The following is a 19426-nucleotide window of genomic DNA, read 5'->3' as shown; positions in this document are numbered from 1 at the left end:
GGAAGCAGCCTAGCTGGCTCCGGGCGGCGATGGCGATGGGCTCCCGCGCTGGCACTTCAGGGACCCGCTGCGCGCGTGCCCGAGCTGCCCTGGCGCGGCGCAGCCCAGCCTGAGCCTGGTGTTTGCCGCCCGGAACAGAGTGACGGAGCGACCCGAGGCGAGATGCCTCGCCGGGCAGAATTGGCAAAGCCATGAATGTACGTACTTGTCCGATGGGTTGGGTCTGCCCATGACTCCTCCACGAGCCAGCGCTTTCTTCTCGACGGTCGCTCGATGCCCATGCCAGGCACATCGGGTCACTGCGCACTTCTCGAACTGTAGGCGACGCCTGCGCAATTCAGACTGCTGCCCACCTGGGGACACGCTCGTTCGTATCCGCATTGCTGAAACGCCAACAGCCTGCCTGACCGAGCCTCACGACCGACGCAGTCTCGCACCATCGTCAGCGCCAACCAGCACCAACACATCGCCCATGCGGTAGCGACCCACGAACCCTGCGGATAGAGTGGCTGTGGGCGGAAGCGCAAAGAAGGGCGCAGAGGCTCGGACAGAGCAGCTGCACCGGGTCGTCACTTTTTCTCGCCAACCGGCGCAGCCCAGAGCCACGACACTGAGAAATCGAGCCGCCTCTGCGGTTGCCCCTGCCACCACTGCCGGTCGTGCTTGCCTTGCCTCCCATGAGGCGCCCATCCCGTGTCGGACGTTCTTGCAACCCTCAAAGACGACAGCGTGTGCCTCTCGTCCCACAGCACGACACGACACAGCGCGGCGACAATGGCTTCCCCTCCACCAACTGCGGACATCCGCGCAGACATCCGCATGCTGGAGCGGTCCCTCAACACGCTGCTCAACAAGCAGCTCCAGCAGATCTGCGCAACCAACGGGCTTGCGACAAGCGGCGTCAAGGCCAGTCTGCAGAATCGCATCAAGAATGGTACGTAGGCATCCGCTTGGACTTGGCCGAGAACCTGTCTCCAGGCGCCAGAGGCTCCTAGGCCGCGCATATCTCGACATTGATGCCACATCTGCATCAGCACGCGAGGCCTCGTTCGAACGCCGGTGGCTGCTGGTTCTGCCCCGACTCTAACCACAACACCACCGGCTGCTCAGCTTCTTCCACTTCTGCCCGTCTCTCACGCGACCACATATACTAACACTTGAACACAACCAGCTTTGCACGAGAGCTGTGGCAAAGATCCAGCCACGTACCAGCACATTCGCAGCTCAATCTTGGCTGTCTGTAAGGGAACCATTGCAACACCACAGGCCCTACCGCAAAGCTCTGCAACGACTTCATACAGCGCCCAGTCTAGAGGATCTGCTGCGCCTGGCTATCCATATCACGGCCAGAATTCCGTCTACCAGCAGCAGAACGGCTATAGCACAAACGGCCTCTCTAATCACCACTCTTCGACCATGTTCCGGCCGCCTTCGCCGAATGACATCGAGTACAAGCCCAGTCCGTTTTATTCACGGCAGGAGCGAATTGGCAATGTGAAGACGTGCGAGGGTAAGCACCCCCGGATGTAAATGCGGCCCGAGGCCGTTTGTACTCACCACTAACTCATCATCGACCATCATTAGCTATGAGCCAGCACCGAAACTCTGTGCAGCTCCACGTCAGAGTCAGCGACATGCTGGCGCTGCAGAAGTGTGTCGACGACAAAAGCTACAGAGTCATGGTTTTCTGCGCTGGCGATCTCCAAGGGGCTCAGGACATTTCTTTTCCCCACCAATCTGAGATCAAGGTGAATGGGGGTGACATCAAGGCAAATACCCGTGGTCTCAAAGGGAAGCCTGGCTCGACTAGACCTGTGGATATCACAGATGCGCTGCGGCTCAAGCAGTACAATTATGCCAACACCGTCGACTTCACGTATGCCCTCACATCAAAGGTGAGATTCCTCGAGAAGTCCCGTCTCGTCAGTGCTGTGCTGACTGTATTCGGCGCAGAAATTTTACGTGGGACTTTACATTTGCAAGACGACACCGATCTCGGATCTTGTCGCAGCTATTAAGAATAGGAAGATCCGCAAGGAGACGGTAATCAGAGAGAGTACGTCGCGGCATTCCATCTCACAAGGTCCAAAACTGACACAAAGTTACACAGTCTCTGACAAGGCAAATGATCCTGATGTCGGAGTCACGCATCTGAACCTGTCCTTGAAGTGCCCTCTCAGCTATACAAGATTGCGAACGCCTTGCAGAGGAACGCAGTGCAAACACATCACATGCTTTGATGCCACATCATATCTTCAGCTACAAGAACAAGGACCACAATGGCTCTGTCCACTTTGCAACGGGCCAGCGCCATACACATCACTGGCGGTGGACGAATACGCCAAGGAGATCCTCGAGCAGACATCCGAGTCCGAGGAGCAAGTCACGATAGAACCGGACGGCTCGTGGAGACCACAGAGCTCTGACAAGGGCACACGCTACAACGGGCACAATGACCAATCCGCCAAGCTCGAAGACGATGACGACTTGTTGATCATATCGAATGCCCCGTCATACAATCCATTTGTCGACTCAACGTTTGGGACGCCGATGCGGCAATTTGCGACTGAAGTCAGCACGCCCAATGGTGGCGCTCGTGAGCCGCCCGTGCCTCCGCGCTCTGGAGGCGGGACCAAGCGAACAGCGGAGGTTATTGACCTCACGCTCAGCAGCGACGACGAAGAGCCAGTCATGCGACCAGCGAAGCGGCAAAACCTCGGCACTGAGCAACACATGTCAACTCTGCCGTTTCCCAATAATTATTCAGTCTAAAGACAGAGCGAACATGGGCGGCAGCGTATCGTCTGGTGTATGGGTGCCACCAGAAGAGGCAGACCGTCCGCCAAATATAGCGATATCGCTCTCTGTTTGAGCTGGAGCCGAGTGAGGGGCCTTGAGTGGGCATAACGCCCCAAGGATTCATGTACATAATACTTGTGGTATGTCCATTTGCCATTGGCGGCCTGGAGCATGGCGTTGCATTGATTGAGCTCGGGGCCATGGGACGACTGGAGTTGCGGAAATACCTCTTGCTTTCGTGGAGACGGATACCATCAGGTTTACATAGGCTTGTTCATATGAGCCAAACGTGAGTTTACTACTGCATATCTCGCGAAGCGCATAAAACATAGACGTGCCGTACCTCATATATGCAGAAGAAATGAGTCCACCTTGTTCTTCAATGCAAAGAACAGAGCCTCGTCTGTCGTCTGTGGCGTCTGTCATGTGCCGGAGCCGTTGATGGAGATGCACGCAGAAACCCCCCACATCCGACCCCACAGGGGTTCGTCGACAGCTCCCCTGGCGGGCGCAGCGGACCACAACGCAGCACGGCGGCCAACCTTCAACCTCATCATTCCCCGATGATTCGGACCAGCAAGCCAGCCAAGCTTTGACGCGCTACAAAGAGATATCCAGGAAAACACCGCGTGCGCGAAAGAACGCCCCACGAGCCCAAGCAACGGACGTCTGCTGAGCTTCATCGCACCCTCCCGAACACGCAATCGCACCTCGGTACTTTACGAGAGCAGAAAGATCCGGGATTGGTACGCACACTTAACCGGTTAGATCCTGGAGGGCGCACGTTCGGTTGTCATTGCTCCTTATCGCAGCGGAGGGCAAGCAAGCATCGAGCTACTCCGGACGCCCCCACTGGGGAATCTTGACCGCCGGCTTCGATTCGGAGCCCGTGTGCTACAGCGACTAGCTGCAACGACGACGACGACGACGACAGTCAACCCGGCGGCGGCGAACCCTTTTGTGCGCGGTTGCGAGAGACAAAGCTCGGCCATTCTGGACGACTTGCGACGGTCCAAATCCGGTCCCGAGACAGCATAGAGCCAGACTTCCCAAGAGGCGACACTCTAGGACGAGCGAGCGAAGCGCAAACCACGCGGACAGGGACGTTTTGGGAGCCAGCAGATCGAGAGAGGTACTGTCCCGGGGGAAAGAGTTATACAGACCTCCCACACGGAGGCACATAAGCCGCAAATCGTGCTAGTCTGCTCCAACATAGACGCGCGCGCGCCCTCCGCAGCCCAGCACTTGAGGAGTATAATAGTCAGCCCGCACGGCCGTCCGACGTGGCCAGAGAATAGAGGGAGAGAGACGCACACAATATGTCGTCCTTTGACCAGCCTTTACCGCCGTACAACGCGTCAGACCCGACTGCGACGTTTCTCAGCACGTCATGTCTCGACTTCCTCATGATAGAGCTGGTGCCCATGGCGTATCGGGTGGCGAACGAGCTCGAGAGCACGGCGGCCGCGGCAGCAGCAGCAGCAGCAGCGTCGTCAGGGACGGGAGGCAGGGAAGGCGGACAGCAGCAGTCATCTTCACAGCAACAACAAAGTAACGCAGGCGGCGGCGTGGTGGCCCCGGGGGTTGTAATAAGTCCACCGCCGACGCAGTCGGATCGGGGCGGCACGGCGGGGAGCACGACGATGGGGTCATCTTCGACGAGGAGACTGGACGAGGACGAGGAGCGGGATGCGGTCTTTTATCGGTTGGAGACGCTCGGCTATCGTGTTGGATTGGGGCTAGTGGAGAGGTGAGTTGTCAGTTCTCTTTTTGTCCTCCGGCCAGAATGGCCTCAATCAGTCACAAGGATATGCTAACAAAGGGACGGAATCGAACCCACCGCCATCCAGATTCTCCCGCGACCGGCCGCGCTTCAACGACACGCTCGACGCCATCAAGTTCGTCTGCAAGGACCTCTGGACGCTCGTCTTCAAGAAGCAGGTCGACAACCTCAAGACTAACCACCGGGGCGTCTACGTGCTGACCGACAACCTCTTCCGCCCGCTCGCGAGGATGAGCACCGACGCCGGCGGCCAGGCCGTCGTCCGGGCGCAGCCGGTATGTGTCTTTGCCTTCTTCTTCTTCCGGTCTTCATCGTCACAAGCCAGATCTTCCTTCACTCCTCCACTCCTCCATTGCCAGCTTTTGAACCCGTCAGTCTATACAGACCATCAGCCGTGGCGCGCGGAATCTTACCTCCAATCCTCTTCATTAAAAATTCGTTGCTGACCTCTTTCTCGGTGGCCTACCGTGCTATACAGTTCCTATGGTTCCCCTGCGGCATCCTGCGCGGCGCCCTGGCGGCAATGGGCATCCAGGCCACGGTGCAGGCCGAGTCCAACGAGATCCCCGGCGCCGTGTTCCAGATCAAGACGATACCCGCCAAGCAGTCCTGATTGCTTTCCCTTTTCCCCCTTTACCCTCCTCCTCACTCCCCAACTTACTTACCAGGTCCCGGCAACCGCCCGCGCCGCTGCCGCTCCTTGACATCACCGACCTCTTATACGCGTGTCAAGCTCGTGGGATGGTGAGTGACTAGCATGTAATGGGGTCGAATTGGGTTAAAATCATCCACCTCGGTATCACAGCATTGGCGCATAAGAAGCATTTGCGATCGATTCATTCCGAGGCACATTATATGCCCGGAAGATAAGCAGATATGATCGGGTTGATATCAGCCGAACATGTCCACGAATATCACCGGATGAGATAGACAAGATATGATAGAGCCCCTCCAGACCTAAAACTGGCGGTCTAGAGGCAACAATATTAATCACACGCATAAGGGAGCATGCCGTGCCAGATTTGTGTCCTATTGGTAGATTTCGGGTTTTCTTGCTGCAGCGTGCAGCTCCCGGTGCATATGCTTGCATACCGCAAAAGAAACACTGCCAACTCCGTGCTGTCTGCGCACTGAACCCACAAACGTGCTTTTCCACCGCGTCGATGAGACCGGCGAGTTCTCTGGAACGGCGCCGCCCAAGTAGCGCCGTGGCAATTTAGCCTAAACTCATTCCTCGACAGCGGCCTGTTCGGAGTTGCCGCAACATCCTGATCTGATGCCAGCTGCGCGCACGGAAAGCCCTCCGACGGGCCATTTTGACTTCAACCCCCCAGTCGTGCTCAGAGCGGCTCTTACAACCTAGATAACACATGGTTATGTATCAGTCACAAGTACTTTTATTTTACTGTTTTGGCTTGTGCGTATTTTCTGCGTATCACTACACGCCACGCTGGCTTGTGCAACTTCACAGCCTCCAGCTCAATAGCAGCCTCCTGAATGCAGAATGACTGAGTACGGCTAAAGAAATTACGCTCGCCTTGCTGTACATGGTAGTAGCTTCACCAAAGGAGTCCGCGGGGATGATTTACTTCTGGGGAGGGTTGTGGGCGAACTGGACACCCTTCTGAATGTTGCCCTTGAGGCCCTCGATAGCAACCTTGACAAGTTCCTTCTCTTTGTCACTGATGCCAGTAAGAGGGTTGGTGACCTTCTCGACGCCGTTGACCTGTGCATATCGTCAGCATGAAACGTTGATCTTGAAAATTTCTTGGGTGAATATGATCTTACGCCGAGCTCGACGGGGACGGAGAAGAAGTCGACGCCGGTCTCCTTGGCGATCGCCTCACCACCGGGCACGCCAGGCAGGTAGACATAGCTGGGCTCAACAAGACCCTTCTCGCCCTTGGCGGCCTTGAGGACCTTCTCGGCGAAGCTGTAGGGTTGCTGTCAGCTGTGCTCTCTGATAGCTACCCTCACAAAGGGGACTTACCGATAACCCGCGTAGGCCATGGAAAGGGTGGCCGAGCCGGCACCATCCTTGGCCTTGACGACCTCATCACCACCGAATTGGACGCGGTTGACCAGCGCATCGTACTTGTCATCAGGGATCTTGGCTCCCGAGGAGATCTGGCTGAAGATGGGGACAATGGTCTCGCCAGAGTGGCCACCGACGACGGGGATGGTCAAGTCCTGGCCCTTCTTCTCGCCCACGATCTCGGCGACAAAGGTCTCGGCACGGACAATGTCGAGGGTGGTGACACCGAAGAGCTTCTTGGGGTCAAAGACGCCCTTGGCCTTGAGGACCTCGGCAGCAATGGGGACGGTCGAGTTGACAGGGTTGGAGATGACAAGGATGTATGCCTTGGGGGCGACCTCGGCGGCAATCTCGATGAGGCCCTTGACGATGCCGGCGTTGATGTTGAAGAGGTCGTCGCGGGTCATGCCGGGCTTTCCTATAGTTGGTGTCAGTAGCTTTGGTCGCGGATCCAGGGCCGGCGCTTCCGATTGAAGCCCAAGCATGACTTACTGGGGACTCCGGCGGGGATGACAATGATGTCGGCACCCTTGAAGGCAGCCTTGCCACCGTCATCCTTGGGGAGGTAGCCTGTGACTTTCTGCAATGTGTGTCAGGAGATATGAGGACCTGGACTGTCGAGCGGCTCATCACAAGCCTCTGAGGTGTGCTTACAGCGGCAGTGGAGATGTGGGAGAGATCAGTAGCAACACCGGGGGTGTTGACGACATCGTACAGGGCAAGCTCATCGACCAAGGGGTTGAGCTTGAGCAGCAGGGACAGAGGCTGTCCAATGCCACCAGCAGCACCGGCAACAACTGAAAGTTCGGGGAAGCGGGCGTTAGTCTCGGATCAACGGAGGAGCTTGCGGCTTGCCGGGTGCTCTGTGACTTACCGGCCTTGACCATCTTGACTGATGTGGAAGGGTCGGCGGGGAAATGGGTAGGAAGTGGTGTAGAGAGCAGCTGAAGGATGGTCAGCAGAGTGCGGCTTTGAGTCGTCGCGAGAGATGGTATGCTTGAGGAAGACGAAGGCTCGAGGACGGACGAGAGAGAGTCGAAACGATAGAAGGAGGGGTCTGCGAGGAAGGCACTGGAGCAGGGCAGATACGAGCCGGCAGAACAGGCCAATGTTGGGGTTGAGCCGAGCACCTAAGGCCCCAAGGTGGGGGGGACAGAGAGCTCCGAGGATGGAGCAGGGCCGCCCCGGTGCAAGCAGCTGAAAGCGTGGAGGATATTAGTCCGGCAGGGCCGGGCGACGGGACACTTACAGGTCTGCCAATGGGTGTCTGGATGTCTTTTGGAACCTGGAGAAGCTCTGGGTATCTTGGAAGTGGGAAGGATGAGGAATGGGGGAGAGAAGCAGAGGCAGCTCAGGGCCGTGAGAAGGTTGGGGAGCCGGGTGTTTTAACAGTCTGGGCGGGTGAGGTACTTGTCACGGCGGGATCATCCAGCGGCCGTGGCGAGCAGCAGACAACAGACGCCTCAGGCTCCATGTTGCCGGGCCATGCAGGTGCTTTCGACACTGAGCAGCTGCTAACTATGGCGTGACCCTCTTTTTCCTCTGCGCGCTAGCAATGTTCCACCCAACAAGAGGCGCCGCATGCATGTCGCGATGGATGTCGCGTACGTGCAGGGAGCTAGCTACCCCTCCTCGGCGGGCGGGTGCTCCAGACTTTGGGATCTGCCCTGGTGCTGCTTCCAGGGCCGCCGCTGCTGGACTGGGGCGGGGTAGCCCGGCCCCGGGTGCTGCGAGCGCCCCACTTGCCCATCCGGGCCCAAGACGGCTCCCGCCAGAGGTCTGTAGCAGCGCCTGTTTCAACCCTCAGGCCGTTGGATCCTTGTGTCCTGGGGGCGGGGGATCTCTATCCAGAATTATATATAGGAAACAAAAGAAAGGACGGCCGCTGAGCAGGATAGCACTGTGTGTCTGGGGCTTGTCACAAGATTTTTTCCATCTGGGCCGGAGCTTCGTGTATTGTGCCAGAGTGCAAAGCGGGACGTGTGCTGACTTGATCGCTGTCATCGCCAGTACTGCAGTGGTGTAAGTCGAGCGAATGGGCCAATCACCCGGGCAGCTTCTCATCGGTCTACCTGCTTGGCCGCCGGCCCGGCGTCCTCCGTGCCGTGTGGCCATGCCGGGAGCCAGGCTTGTGACACCCCGAAAACCCAAACCTGCCAGTGCCCCATGGCCGTCGACAACTCCCGAGCACAGCGTGGAATTGTCGTGAACCACCTCGTCGGGTCATCCCGTAGGCGACGTCATATCCCACATGCGATGCCGAGCGCTAGCGTCTTGGTGCCGGTCCAAGCTGCCCATCCGTATCGCCCCGAGGTTCGCCGTGAGCCTCGGGCGAGATCGGGCACCGCGCTTGTGACGAACAACACGTCCTGGTGGTCATCTCCGAGCTCCGAGCGCGTAACTACGCGTCCGTGACAGTTTTGGCAGAACAGCATAGGCACGCTGCCTTGCTCTGTATGGCGCAAGCATGGTGTCATTGTCCTCGGCCCTTGGTGTGGGCCGCGGCAGTGCTGGCAGAGGCTTCACCATTCAGATCAATGTCCGCAGCGCACTCACAAACACTCATCCTTGTCCACAACCCACATACTTTCAAAAGGCAGGTAAGTGTTTCACAGCACATGACATGTTGCAGATTGTAGATCGACGAATCGCGTGCTGCACGGAGTCTGCTTCGATATTTCAGCGTATTCATTTATTTTGACTATCCGCCGGGACAGGTCTTTTGTATCGCATGCTGGCCCTTTCTTTTGGGCTGCGGCGCATTAGATCCTCGTCCAAACTAATTCGTCTTGTCCTTGACTCCCGTCCGCATGGTCGCCACACATTTCTGTGTCGCGCTTACGAGGACTCCGCAGCGGCGGCCTTCTTGCCACGAACCTTCTTCTCGGGCTCGGGCTTCTTCTCGCGCTGGGACTGGCGGATGGCAGAGGCGCGGGAGACGGCGGCGGCGCGGAGGTCGGGGCGGTAGCCGTTCTTGGCGGTCTGGTTGGCAATAGCCTTGTAGGTGCTGAACGACAAGACGCGCCACGTCAGTATTCTGAAAGACCGATGTCACTCGCGGCCGAATAGGCGGGACTAACCTGCGGGAGGTCTTGCCACCGTGGAAGGTGGTCGAGGTGGTGCACTTGGCGGGCTTCTGGACATCAGCAGCCTTCTTGCTGATGACCTTGACGCCACCCTTCTCGTTGGGGACAACACCGATGGCCTGCGGGCAAAGCTGTCAATATTCCCTCCATTTATTGGGTGCATAGCGTCGTCGAGAGGATCGTCAAACTGAGCTTGGCGTAGCTGTCATACCTTGTCGTTCACGAAACCGGCATACTAGAGCAGCTGTTAGTGTCATTTTCTTTCTTCCCAAGGACGGACGGACAAGTCCCAGAGATGTCCCAGGTACGCACCTTGCGGCTGTGAAGGTTGGTGAGGTTCAGGGGGTCGCGGGAGAACTGGACGCCGCCGCCGCTCTTCCTCTTGACGAGGTAGGAGTTCTGGCTGCCTGTAAACGGGCCAAGAAATTATTTCGTCAGCATTTCTGTCGGATTGTCGGCCGGAATCGCAGAAGTTCGCGGGTTTTGGGCGAGCTCGACGTACGGACAATCTCCCAGACAAGGTCAGCGGGTGTGGAGGCCATTTTGATATGTGTCGTCGATGCGATATCGTTGGATTGAAGCGGAATACTCAGGACTGCGCGGCTTGGCTCCCGCCCGCCCGTTCACTTGCGATTTCGAGACAGACACAGCCCACCACAAAATGTGTGAGTGATCGCTAAAATCGCCCAATCAGTACTAGCGGCTCGTGGCTATCTTATCGTGGTTGTGGCTTTCGCGCAACCTTGGAAGGTCCAGCAGCCCTGGACAACGAGGTGCACGTCAGCCTGTGGCGCAAGCACTTTCAAGCAATGGGTGGAGCCCCTTTCATGGCGTACCCACCCAACCGCATGCTTCATGTCATTCAGTCGCGGGTCCTCCCTCCCCTAGGACCCCCTTGCAGGAGGAGTCCCTGACCTGACCATCAGGTCAAGCACCTTGGAGGGACGGCTGGCCTTTGAGCTGACCTGAGCGGCAGCCCATCGCAACAAGATCGTCGTGGCTTTTTTACAGCCTCAACCTTCAGCACCGTTTCGCCATCGCAAAACAAGAACCACTGCTGCCTGAACTGCACAGTCACATTGTTTGTGCATGTGGCGTAGCTCTTCCGCGCAACTTTGACGAAACGCCAGGTACCGACTAATTATGACCACGGCTTAGCGCCAAGAGCCCCTGGTCCCGAAATATCCGGACAACCTACATCGACGACCCGTCTCCAGCCAGCTCAGAGCCGTTGCCTGACCCAGCTCTGAGCGCGCGATCCGCATCTGTAGCTGTGCGCAAAGCGCAAAGTCACACTTCCGTCATATCAACAACACGTTCCTCCCGGCATTCCTCGAGAAGCCAGCTGAACCGCCTGACCTGGCTGCTCGCCTCCAAACGCACACCACCACCCACCCCCGACGGCGACCCGCCCGTCGACAGCCCACCCGCCGCCATGGGTTACGTCCTCTTCTTCCTGGTCTTCCTCGTCCTGACGTCCGGCACCGGTCTCTACCTCACCCGCCAGCGATGGCTACACCTCGTGCCCGAGGTCTACATCGGCCTCCCGCGCCCCGGGTCCATCCTCTACGAGCGCCTTCCGTTCTCGTTCACCAACTCGGCCCTGTACCAGCGCCTGCCATCCACCTTTAGCGGCGACATCGAGGCCGGTCTATCGAGCGACACGTTCAGCCTCGCCGGCAACGTCGACTCGGGCGACTCGCGCGCGGGGCTGGACGACGCCGCGAAAGCAGAGATCCTCAAGATCATGAAGAAGCGGCGGATGAAGTTTGACGAGGCGCGCAGGGTTTACATGGAGCGCCGGTTCAGCCAGAACAACATTGGCCCGGACGGTCGGCCCAGAGACCCCAAGCTCGTCACTTTCTCATGAGAAGAGTTGAAATGGCGAGCTCCAGGTGGCAGTCGTACGGACGCACGTTGCGCGCTGCGGGGAATCCAAAACTTCGAGAAAATGCAGAAGCACGACAGGACAGCCGCCGCGCGCCGCTTGAACCTCTGCCACCAGCAGCGTGACTCGGCTTCTTCTCCTGCCCTTTTCTTCCTTTGATATCAGCGGACAGCGACACCAGGCCGGATCCTAGTCAGTCGTCTGCGCCACACACATATACAGTCTCTTATTCGTAATCTCCCAGGAAACGTCCCAAGGTGGGCAGACCTCGCACCACTCTTACACGACATTCTCCCAACAATTTCCTGGTCCTTTTCCGGTCCTTGACAACCGCACCATCCATCACCACCTTTGATACCTTTGTCCCAGCGCATCCTCGTCAGGCGGGCACCCAGCCTAGACAGAAACACAGCCATTCTTCGATATTGCCTCCTCCCATGTGGTTTTCTCTTCATTTCCTCACTTGTCACTACTTTTTTTCCTTGGTCTCCCCTCAGTCACACACCATGGTCTTCTTTGCAGGCGTTCTTCTGGCGTCCATATGTTAGTTTATATCCTGCTCCAGGCGGTTAGCCGGAGACTCTGTGCAGCGTTATTTAGCCTAGTCGATAGTTAAATAAGACACCTACCTATATTACTTATCTGCTGATTAATGCCATGCTTGCGTGCTCTCGTTCTACTACACACCCTTCAAGACATGCGAAGAACGACGTGCCCCTTTCTAGACTATTGCGTACTGGAGAGAATGCCGTTTCAACTCAGACTACTCCAGAATCTTTAGGTCCTGTAATACCTTCAATGATCATGAAATCGCTCAATCGCAGCTATTGGGAGTGCTGGCAGCTCGCAGTTCATAGTCGACACTTTCACTCGAGAATGGCATTAGTGCCTCGTTTCCCAGGTGCTCATGGTTACGCAAGAAAATCCCACTATTATCATTAATCTATAACATGCCCATAGAGGTGGGTAATAAGTGTGTGCTGTCGTAAATGGCCTTTTCTATCTCGCTTTTCATCCTGCGTGACTGGCACATCTGGTCATGTTGGATGCTGCCAGTCTCGCCACATAGATGCCAAATAAAGAATTTGGTCTCTGCAGGGCCTCTCGGTATGCACCAAGGTCGAAGCACTTTCGAACCATTGGGCCCACTGACGAGTCCCTTTCGAGTTCCGCATCACTCGTCATTCAGCTATATATACAAGATCATCGTCTGGTGAAGACAGGGACTCTCAGCATATCCTACCGGAATTCCTGAGAACGCAGTGTCCCAAGACAGATTTCCGGATGAGTGGATCTAGTTCGTCTTCTTGGTGTCGACGGGGTCGTAGGTGCGGTCGTCCTCTCCCTCGACCTCCTTGACAATCTTCTCCATCTCGGCAGTTTGCTTGTTCCACTCAGCAGTGCTGAGCTTAGCCTCCTTCTGGAAGAGCGCAGCATCAGGCTGGCGGTAGCTGCTACCAAGGCGGTCCCAGAGGGTGGTGTACTGGCCGTAATTGTAGTTGAAGTACAGGTGGTGGAGGGTGTGGCAGGCGGCACCGTTGATGATGGGGCTGTTGGCCATGTACTCGCCGTCGTGGATGAGGATGGTCCAGAAGTTGACAAAGACGAAGAGGAAGACCGAGGCGTACTTGTTGAGCGGGAACAGAGCGGGGAAGAAGTGGTAGGGAAGCGACTGCAACCAGCCATCAACAGGGTGGAAGGCATACGAGGCGAAAGGCGTGGGCACAATCCACTTGTGGTGCGGCTTGTGGAGGTGCTTGTAGACCAAGGGGTGGTGCAGGCCACGGTGGATGAGGTAGATGCAGGCGTCGGTGAAGAGGAGGAAGAAGGGAAACTGCAAGTAGTCGTACCACACACCTGGACCATCGGCCGAGGTGTCGTAGAGCTTGGTGTGGCCGCGGACCTCGAGGAGCCAGAAGGGGGTTGTGAGGAGCGACATGCCGGGTACAGAGGTGATGGCCTGCTTCATCTCAAGGGAGATTTGGTTCTTGAGGAACTTGGGGTGCTTCATTTGGGCATGGTCGAAGATGAGGTAGTAAGAGAGGGTCGAGAAGATGAAGTAGAGGAGCGTGCCGAAAACCCTGCAACGATAACAAGACAAGTCAGTTGGGCCAAAGTGCTTGACATCTGCGGGAGAGAGGGTACGCACCAGGTGATGAAGAAAAGGCTGATGGCCTGGCGCAAGATGTTGTCGCGATCCCAGGCGCTCATGTAGGCGTACTGGGAGGGCTCGAGGGTGAAGTAGGTGCTCGAGGGCTTGTAAGTCCACGTCGAGAAGACCTGCTGGGCGGTCTGGTTTGTCTGGTTGGGGAAGTCGTAGGGCGCCGGGCGGGCAGGATGGGCCCAGGCGTAGACATAGTCGCCGACAAAGGTCTCTGCGACCTCGAGGACGACATCCATGGTGGGCGAGACTTAGTAGGTGGCGGTGTCGGTGGCTTGGTGAATTGGCGAGGGAGAGGCCAAGATCGTGGAGGTGGTGCAAAGAAGGGGCCGGAGGAGGCGGCGTTGTTGATTGTTTAATATGAGCAGGTGGAAGGAGCGAGGGACCGGGATCTAAGTTATTAGGAGGGCGACTAGCGTCAATGCCGCAGCAGTGCAGCAGTGGGCTTGTTTGTGCTCGGCAGCACAGACTACACCAGGTACAGCACTTTGCACAAGGGAAGAAGGGCTGGCAGCGCAGCGCAAGTCAGGGGCCGCAACCGATCTGCTGGGAAATTCTCAAGGGCAATCTCGCGTGCTTGGCACTGGACCGAACAGGCAGTGGCGCTACCGGCGAGCGGTCTCATTGGCTGCGGGCCCTGCGGAAGCCCTTTGCGCCTTTTGACAGCACGACCATCGCCTGACCCGACCGGTCCCTGCTTCTGTGGAGATGGCGCGCTCGCTCAGGAACGACAATGGGCACATCCTCGAGTCACCACTCAATCACAGCAGTCCCGAGAGAGAGACACGGCACCCCCGCGGGCAAGGCAAAAAAGGGATTCCGCGCGGCCGCCCCGAGCGATCAAGTGGGTGGCGACAAACACTTTGGCACACCCCGAAACAAACATGCAAGCTCCACGAGAAAGCTGGCTCTTTCTTCCCTCAGAGTGGCACCACTGGCAACTCCAGCTTCCGAGCCAATCACACCAGCCGGCGCCCACACCCACCATACCTTTCTAGTGAAGTGTGCCCCATTTCAGCACTCGGTCGGACAGCTTCTGGTTGCTCTGCTGTTTTCCCGCCCCAAGTGCCGCTGCACTGCCCCCCAAAAGCTCCGCCTTTGGCTTCGATCTGATAACAGTGCAGTGACGGCCGCCCTTCTGGAATCCGCTCCCGCTCCGCACTCTATCTGCCGGGGAAATCAAGAGCCCAACCCCCGGCGTACTCGTGTTCGTAACCCATAGTACGTGTCTCTCCCCGTCCGACTCCCAGTGAACCAGCACTACTAGACTTAATGACAAACAACGCTCGCTGTACCTCATCTGCTTGGCCATGCATAGAAGCCCCCGCCGCCATCGGAATCTTTGAGCCCGTGGTTTTAAAGTGACTGCATGACCTCATACCCAAAGGTGTAAGACTGGACAACACGGCGCCTCTGGGTCTGCCTCAGCGGAATCGTCTACCTGCCGGAGCCACGCGTCAAGAGGGTGAATGAGACGACCTATCATCTTACTTGACCGCTAACATTGCCAGCTCAAGAAGAGAAATGGCGGCGGCACTGGGCCGGGAAACACGGAAAGTCCGGAAACCCTCCCTGCTTCAAATCCAGAATCGTCGGTGCTTTTGTCCCTGTTGATGCCACTTGACTCGTGTCTTCCCACTTTATCCTTGGTTCCAGCCAGCCAGCCGCTCATCCTCGTACAAGGACTCCAGGATCAGCGGGGGCGGGGATTGTTTCGGTACGTTTCTTCTGCGCGAGGGTGGGCAGATTGATCGTCCAGGCCATGTACTGAGACTTCCGGCCCTGGACAAGAGGAGGAGCCAAAAGCAAAGCACCCCGGAACTATCGCCGAAATGATGTTTTTTTACGTCTGAAAGCACTACGGCAAAGTACAATACCATGTAGTACATCTTGGGAAACCTTATACAGTGCCCCCCCCCCCCCCCCCCGCCTCCAACTAAAAGTAATACCATCGAGCAACACACATACCCACATACAACATCCAAACCACTCATCACCAGTCAGCGTCGCAGGGTTCAAAAACATACGCCATAGTCGGAGGCTTTTCGCCCGGTTCTCTCTCGGTTCCCCCTCGGAATCGTTCGGCCACAACACCCGTTCGACTGCACTGCCGTGAGGAGGCATTCTCGTTGATCTCTGTGTTGTCTTTTTGCCGCGCGACTTGAAACGTGCAGGCCAGCATTCACAGACAACAGAATCGCTGCGTTGAGGTGTCTCGTACTGCAACACATGAAATGCTCTCTGCCATCTGAATAGCCGAGTGTCCCAAGGTGCTGGCTGGTGTTGTTGATGTTGTACACAGCCCATAGTTGTGGTAAGCAGAGGCATTGCATAATGGAACCCCAAGCCACTTCACAATAAGTGCGGTTAACCATAAATTTCGTGGGGCGTTTCGTGATTGAGTATATCTTTATTTGGCTTGGAAAAGTTCAGAAACAAAAATAAAAAGTCGCGGGCAACAGCACGAGCCCCCCAGCCTGGGTGGGCAAGTATGTCGCTGTGCCCCGTTACCTTATACGCCGTTTGCCTTTGAGTATCATAGCTTTCTTCTTCTCTCATCCAAATCGACCGGCTCCTCTCTGCTTCTAACAGCTCAACCTCTCAAGACCTAGTATAACACGATGATGGCTGCTCACTTGCCGGCTTCGAATCATGCATACGAAGTCACGGCTCCAGTACATCATCTGGCTGACAATGCTTCTCAGCCCCTCCCACCTGTCATCTGCCATTCTGCACCTATGCGATAGTGCGGTACGACCAGATACGGGCACGAGTGTCACCGGAACCAGTGGCGAAGAAAGTTCCAGCAGGGCTGGGCGCGACCGAGATGACCGAGTTCTTGTGTCCCTGCAACATGAGTTGGGTGTACCCCGTCCTCGGGTCCCAGAATTGCACACCGCGGTCCTTGGAGCCGGACAGAACCCAGTTGGCATCGGGCGTAAGCGCAACCGACAAGACGAAGTCCTACAACATCGCAATTAGCTTTGGTCAACATTCTCTGCAATTCATTCAATCTAGGCCAGAAACTTACCCTGTGTCCCTCAAAGGTCTTGACGCACCGACCGCCCTTAGGGTTGGGTACCTGCATGCCACGAGGTGTTGACAGCTCCCACATCTTGATCGTCTTATCAAGACTGCCACTGACGAGGTCCTTGCCGTTGGGCGAGAATGCAACCGAGTAAACACTGTCCTTGTGTCCCTCAGGGCCCTCGAGACGCTCGAGGAGGTATCCACCCTTGATGTCCCAGACGCGCACGCTCTTGTCCAGAGAGCCGGCAGCAACGTACTTGGTATCCGGCGAGATGGCAACAGTGGTGACGCCGTCCTCTATGCTTAGCGTCAACATGGCACTGCCAGTCTCGATATCCCACAGGCGAACGGTTCTATCACCACTGCCGGAAGCGATAGTGCGGCCATCGCGAGCAAAGTCCAAACTGTAGATGTCCTGCTCGTGGCCCGCGAAAGTGTTGCGGATGGTACGGTTCTGAATATCCCACACACGGATGAGCTTATCCTCAGCACCAGTGGCCAGGTACTTGCCATCAGGGCTGAAGCACACACTGCGGATGTAAAGGTCGCCAGTGACGTCGGCGTTCTCGTCCTGCAGCACACACAGCTTCTCGCCAGTGTTGACATCGTAAATCTGGGCGGAGCGGTTGCAACCAGTGGCAATGAACTTGCCATCGTGGCTGAAGCGAACACAGCACACAACACTGTCATGGCCGAGCGTGTGGACAAGGTCGACATCAAGAGTACGCGGGACCTGCTGGTTGAAGACAACAAACCAGTCGTCGCGGGTCTTCTTGAAGTGAGCAGGGAGGCGCTCAAGATCAACCTCGCCTAGGGCATTGTTCACCATGCCAGGACCAGGGTGAGGCTGCATCGCTCGGTGGTCGGGTGTGGGGTGGTTGGCGACCTGGGGCGAGGCTCCGGGGCCGGGATACGGCATCGGGGTGTTGATCTGGGGGGTAGCCGGGCCGCCGGCTGGCGGGCGACCAAGTCCGCGCTTGCCAGGTCCAGGGGAAGCAGTGCTCGACGGCGCCTGGCCGGGGAAGCCGTTGGGCGCAGGGCCCTGCTGATATGGCGGCTGGAATGGCGGCTGCTGGCTCGGCGGAGGCGGAGGAGGGCCTTGAAGACCAGGCGGGGCCTGAGGCATCTGGTGGTGCTGTCCGGGAGCCTGCTGCTCCTGAGGGACAGGCTGAGGAGGCAAACCGCCGCCTTGGCCACCCTGACCGGTCATGATGCCGCTGAAAAGGTTGTTACCGACATTGATCGCGGGCGGTGGACCGTTCGAGGGGCCGCCGTGCTGGGGAGGGCCCTGCATGCCTTGTGGCTGAGGCGCTCCTCCACGGGTGCCTTCGAGCTGGCGGCGCAAAAGGACGATTTCCTCGTCATACCTGCAAGTGTAACAAGTTAGTAGGGATGCGAGACAACCCTATTTCTGGATACAAAGTCGCTTGGGAGATCGCCTCGTTGAAATTCCAAGGATATCTTACTTCTGCTTGATGCTCATGTGCGCTTGTTCGAGCTGATAGACCTTTTCTCTAATGACTTGAGCCTCCTGAATTTGTTGTTGGACTGTTTGATGACAATTGTCAGTCTTTGCATTCGTTTCCCTCTTGTTCCCTGGGCGGGCTCCACTTACTCTGGCGCTCATAGTCTTCATTGACGCGGACCTGGTTGTCGAACTCGGCGCGAACCTGCTCGAGGAGCTCGTTCAGGCGCGACGAGCCGCCCTGGTGGGGGAGGCCGCGGTGGCCAGGGTACATGGACATGGTGGACCGACTGCGACGAGGGCCTTTGATGGTGAAAATGTCGACGCGCAAGAGGCTATCTTTGGCCGCTGAGGTGGTCGGAGATTTTGCTGGGCGTGGGCGCGATGCTGGAGAGGCAATGCGCTAGCGCAAGCTGGTCGTCCTGGCTGTCCGATCTGGCGCGCGAATCGTGTGTCGTGCTGCCAAGTTAGGACTTGCAGGCAGAGACTGAATCGTGGTCGTGGAAACGACCAAAGCAGTAGTTGTCGCGGCGGATTGAGCTCGAAATGGACTTGCGGCGGCTCAGGGGTCGGGTCGGGGGCGTCAACGACAAAGCTGCGCGATGACGAGGGACGAGAGAAAGCCAACGACGAACGCAGAGGGCGATTGGGATCGCGAACGCGCAGAGAGATGCGCGAGACGCGTGCTGGATGGGAGAGAGGATGCGGGCGGGGAAGCCGGCGATGGGGGTGAAGGGGAAGGATGAGGAGGGTGAGAGAGGGAGTGGACGGGTGAAGAATTGGGATCGCGAGCTGGGCGTGAGTGGTGGCAGGTGCAGTCGTCTAGGCCGGGCTCCAGCCAACGCACGAAAGAGGCGGAGGCGGCGGCGGGACGGCAGAGAATTGGCAGGGCAGCAGTAATAGCAACAGCCGCAGGAGCTCTCTCTGCCACAAGCCACACGCTGCACCCGATGCAGCAGGCAGGCAGGGCAGGGTAAGGCCAGTTGCAGGGCCAGGGGGCCGGTGGGTGGGCGGGTGGAGCCCTGCGTAAAGGCGAGCATGGGGGGCTCGGGGGGCATCAGCGGCCACTGGGATGCACCAGCACTGGCGCTAGCGCGGTGCTGTCCGCCCGGCAGGGGGGCCACGCCCCACTTGCACACCTGGAGAAGGCCCCATGTCGCTCCTGCCCATAGCGTGTGC

At 57.6% G+C, this 19426-nt stretch overlaps 8 protein-coding genes across 8 annotated transcripts; 3 read left to right on the top strand and 5 right to left on the bottom strand.

Moving 5' to 3' along the window:
- Positions 1 to 774: 774 nt before the first annotated feature.
- On the top strand, positions 775 to 2772 carry B0I36DRAFT_358327 (PINIT domain-containing protein; the record flags this gene model as incomplete). Its single annotated transcript, XM_046157951.1, has 5 exons — positions 775 to 934; positions 1172 to 1510; positions 1585 to 1895; positions 1954 to 2056; positions 2111 to 2772. 5 exons carry the CDS (start codon positions 775 to 777, stop codon positions 2770 to 2772), a joined length of 1575 nt encoding a protein of 524 aa, XP_046019186.1.
- Positions 2773 to 4331: 1559 nt separating this feature from the next.
- On the top strand, positions 4332 to 5592 carry B0I36DRAFT_312200 (transport protein particle component). Its single transcript, XM_046152472.1, has 3 exons — positions 4332 to 4549; positions 4650 to 4857; positions 5061 to 5592. The coding sequence occupies exons 1-3, from the start codon at positions 4443 to 4445 to the stop codon at positions 5193 to 5195; spliced, it is 450 nt and encodes a 149-aa protein (XP_046019185.1). The 5' UTR covers positions 4332 to 4442; the 3' UTR covers positions 5196 to 5592.
- A 575-nt stretch (positions 5593 to 6167) lies between these two features.
- On the bottom strand, positions 6168 to 7504 carry B0I36DRAFT_371468 (lactate/malate dehydrogenase; the record flags this gene model as incomplete). Its single annotated transcript, XM_046160013.1, has 6 exons — positions 6168 to 6308; positions 6371 to 6515; positions 6573 to 7035; positions 7110 to 7197; positions 7272 to 7414; positions 7492 to 7504. 6 exons carry the CDS (start codon positions 7502 to 7504, stop codon positions 6168 to 6170), a joined length of 993 nt encoding a protein of 330 aa, XP_046019184.1.
- A 1761-nt stretch (positions 7505 to 9265) lies between these two features.
- Positions 9266 to 10331, bottom strand: B0I36DRAFT_312185 (ribosomal L28e/Mak16). Its single transcript, XM_046152471.1, has 5 exons — positions 10206 to 10331; positions 10016 to 10110; positions 9915 to 9938; positions 9698 to 9822; positions 9266 to 9624 (listed from the first exon to the last, which is right to left on the bottom strand). Exons 1-5 carry the CDS (start codon positions 10243 to 10245, stop codon positions 9456 to 9458), a joined length of 453 nt encoding a protein of 150 aa, XP_046019183.1. The 5' UTR covers positions 10246 to 10331; the 3' UTR covers positions 9266 to 9455.
- Positions 10332 to 11138: 807 nt separating this feature from the next.
- Positions 11139 to 11573, top strand: B0I36DRAFT_232893 (uncharacterized protein; the record flags this gene model as incomplete). Its single annotated transcript, XM_046149185.1, has 1 exon — positions 11139 to 11573. One exon carries the CDS (start codon positions 11139 to 11141, stop codon positions 11571 to 11573), a length of 435 nt encoding a protein of 144 aa, XP_046019182.1.
- A 927-nt stretch (positions 11574 to 12500) lies between these two features.
- Positions 12501 to 14241, bottom strand: B0I36DRAFT_379945 (uncharacterized protein). The gene is made up of 2 exons (XM_046160798.1): positions 13741 to 14241; positions 12501 to 13672 (listed from the first exon to the last, which is right to left on the bottom strand). The coding sequence occupies exons 1-2, from the start codon at positions 13989 to 13991 to the stop codon at positions 12886 to 12888; spliced, it is 1038 nt and encodes a 345-aa protein (XP_046019181.1). The 5' UTR covers positions 13992 to 14241; the 3' UTR covers positions 12501 to 12885.
- A 1021-nt stretch (positions 14242 to 15262) lies between these two features.
- On the bottom strand, positions 15263 to 15663 carry B0I36DRAFT_312180 (uncharacterized protein). The gene has a single exon (XM_046152470.1). The coding sequence runs from the start codon at positions 15639 to 15641 to the stop codon at positions 15393 to 15395; it is 249 nt and encodes an 82-aa protein (XP_046019180.1). The 5' UTR covers positions 15642 to 15663; the 3' UTR covers positions 15263 to 15392.
- Positions 15664 to 16488: 825 nt separating this feature from the next.
- B0I36DRAFT_235526 (WD40-repeat-containing domain protein) lies at positions 16489 to 18527 on the bottom strand (the record flags this gene model as incomplete). Its single annotated transcript, XM_046149404.1, has 4 exons — positions 16489 to 16716; positions 16784 to 18149; positions 18249 to 18330; positions 18398 to 18527. 4 exons carry the CDS (start codon positions 18525 to 18527, stop codon positions 16489 to 16491), a joined length of 1806 nt encoding a protein of 601 aa, XP_046019179.1.
- Between the last annotated feature and the right edge of the window lie 899 nt (positions 18528 to 19426).

This window comes from Microdochium trichocladiopsis, assembly GCF_020744255.1.
Source record: "Microdochium trichocladiopsis strain MPI-CAGE-CH-0230 chromosome Unknown B0I36scaffold_1, whole genome shotgun sequence".
NCBI lineage: Eukaryota > Fungi > Ascomycota > Sordariomycetes > Xylariales > Microdochiaceae > Microdochium > Microdochium trichocladiopsis.
This window is presented reverse-complemented; position numbering and strand designations above follow the sequence as displayed.

Excerpts from the sequence above, each read along its gene's own strand:
- B0I36DRAFT_312180 (XM_046152470.1), bottom strand. The coding sequence starts at position 15,641 with ATGTACTACATGGTATTGTACTTTGCCGTAGTGCTTTCAGACGTAAAA.
- B0I36DRAFT_312185 (XM_046152471.1), bottom strand. The coding sequence starts at position 10,245 with ATGGCCTCCACACCCGCTGACCTTGTCTGGGAGATTGTCC. Across the intron at positions 10,111-10,205 it reads CCTTGTCTGGGAGATTGTCC|GCAGCCAGAACTCCTACCTC; the intron begins GTACGTCGAGCT and ends GCCCGTTTACAG. Across the intron at positions 9,625-9,697 it reads GGTGGCAAGACCTCCCGCAG|CACCTACAAGGCTATTGCCA; the intron begins GTTAGTCCCGCC and ends CTTGTCGTTCAG.
- B0I36DRAFT_379945 (XM_046160798.1), bottom strand. The coding sequence starts at position 13,991 with ATGGATGTCGTCCTCGAGGTCGCAGAGACCTTTGTCGGCGACTATGTC. Across the intron at positions 13,673-13,740 it reads AGCCTTTTCTTCATCACCTG|GGTTTTCGGCACGCTCCTCT; the intron begins GTGCGTACCCTC and ends TTATCGTTGCAG.
- B0I36DRAFT_312200 (XM_046152472.1), top strand. The coding sequence starts at position 4,443 with ATGGGGTCATCTTCGACGAGGAGACTGGACGAGGACGAGGAGCGGGAT. Across the intron at positions 4,550-4,649 it reads GGATTGGGGCTAGTGGAGAG|ATTCTCCCGCGACCGGCCGC; the intron begins GTGAGTTGTCAG and ends ACCGCCATCCAG. Across the intron at positions 4,858-5,060 it reads CCGTCGTCCGGGCGCAGCCG|TTCCTATGGTTCCCCTGCGG; the intron begins GTATGTGTCTTT and ends CGTGCTATACAG.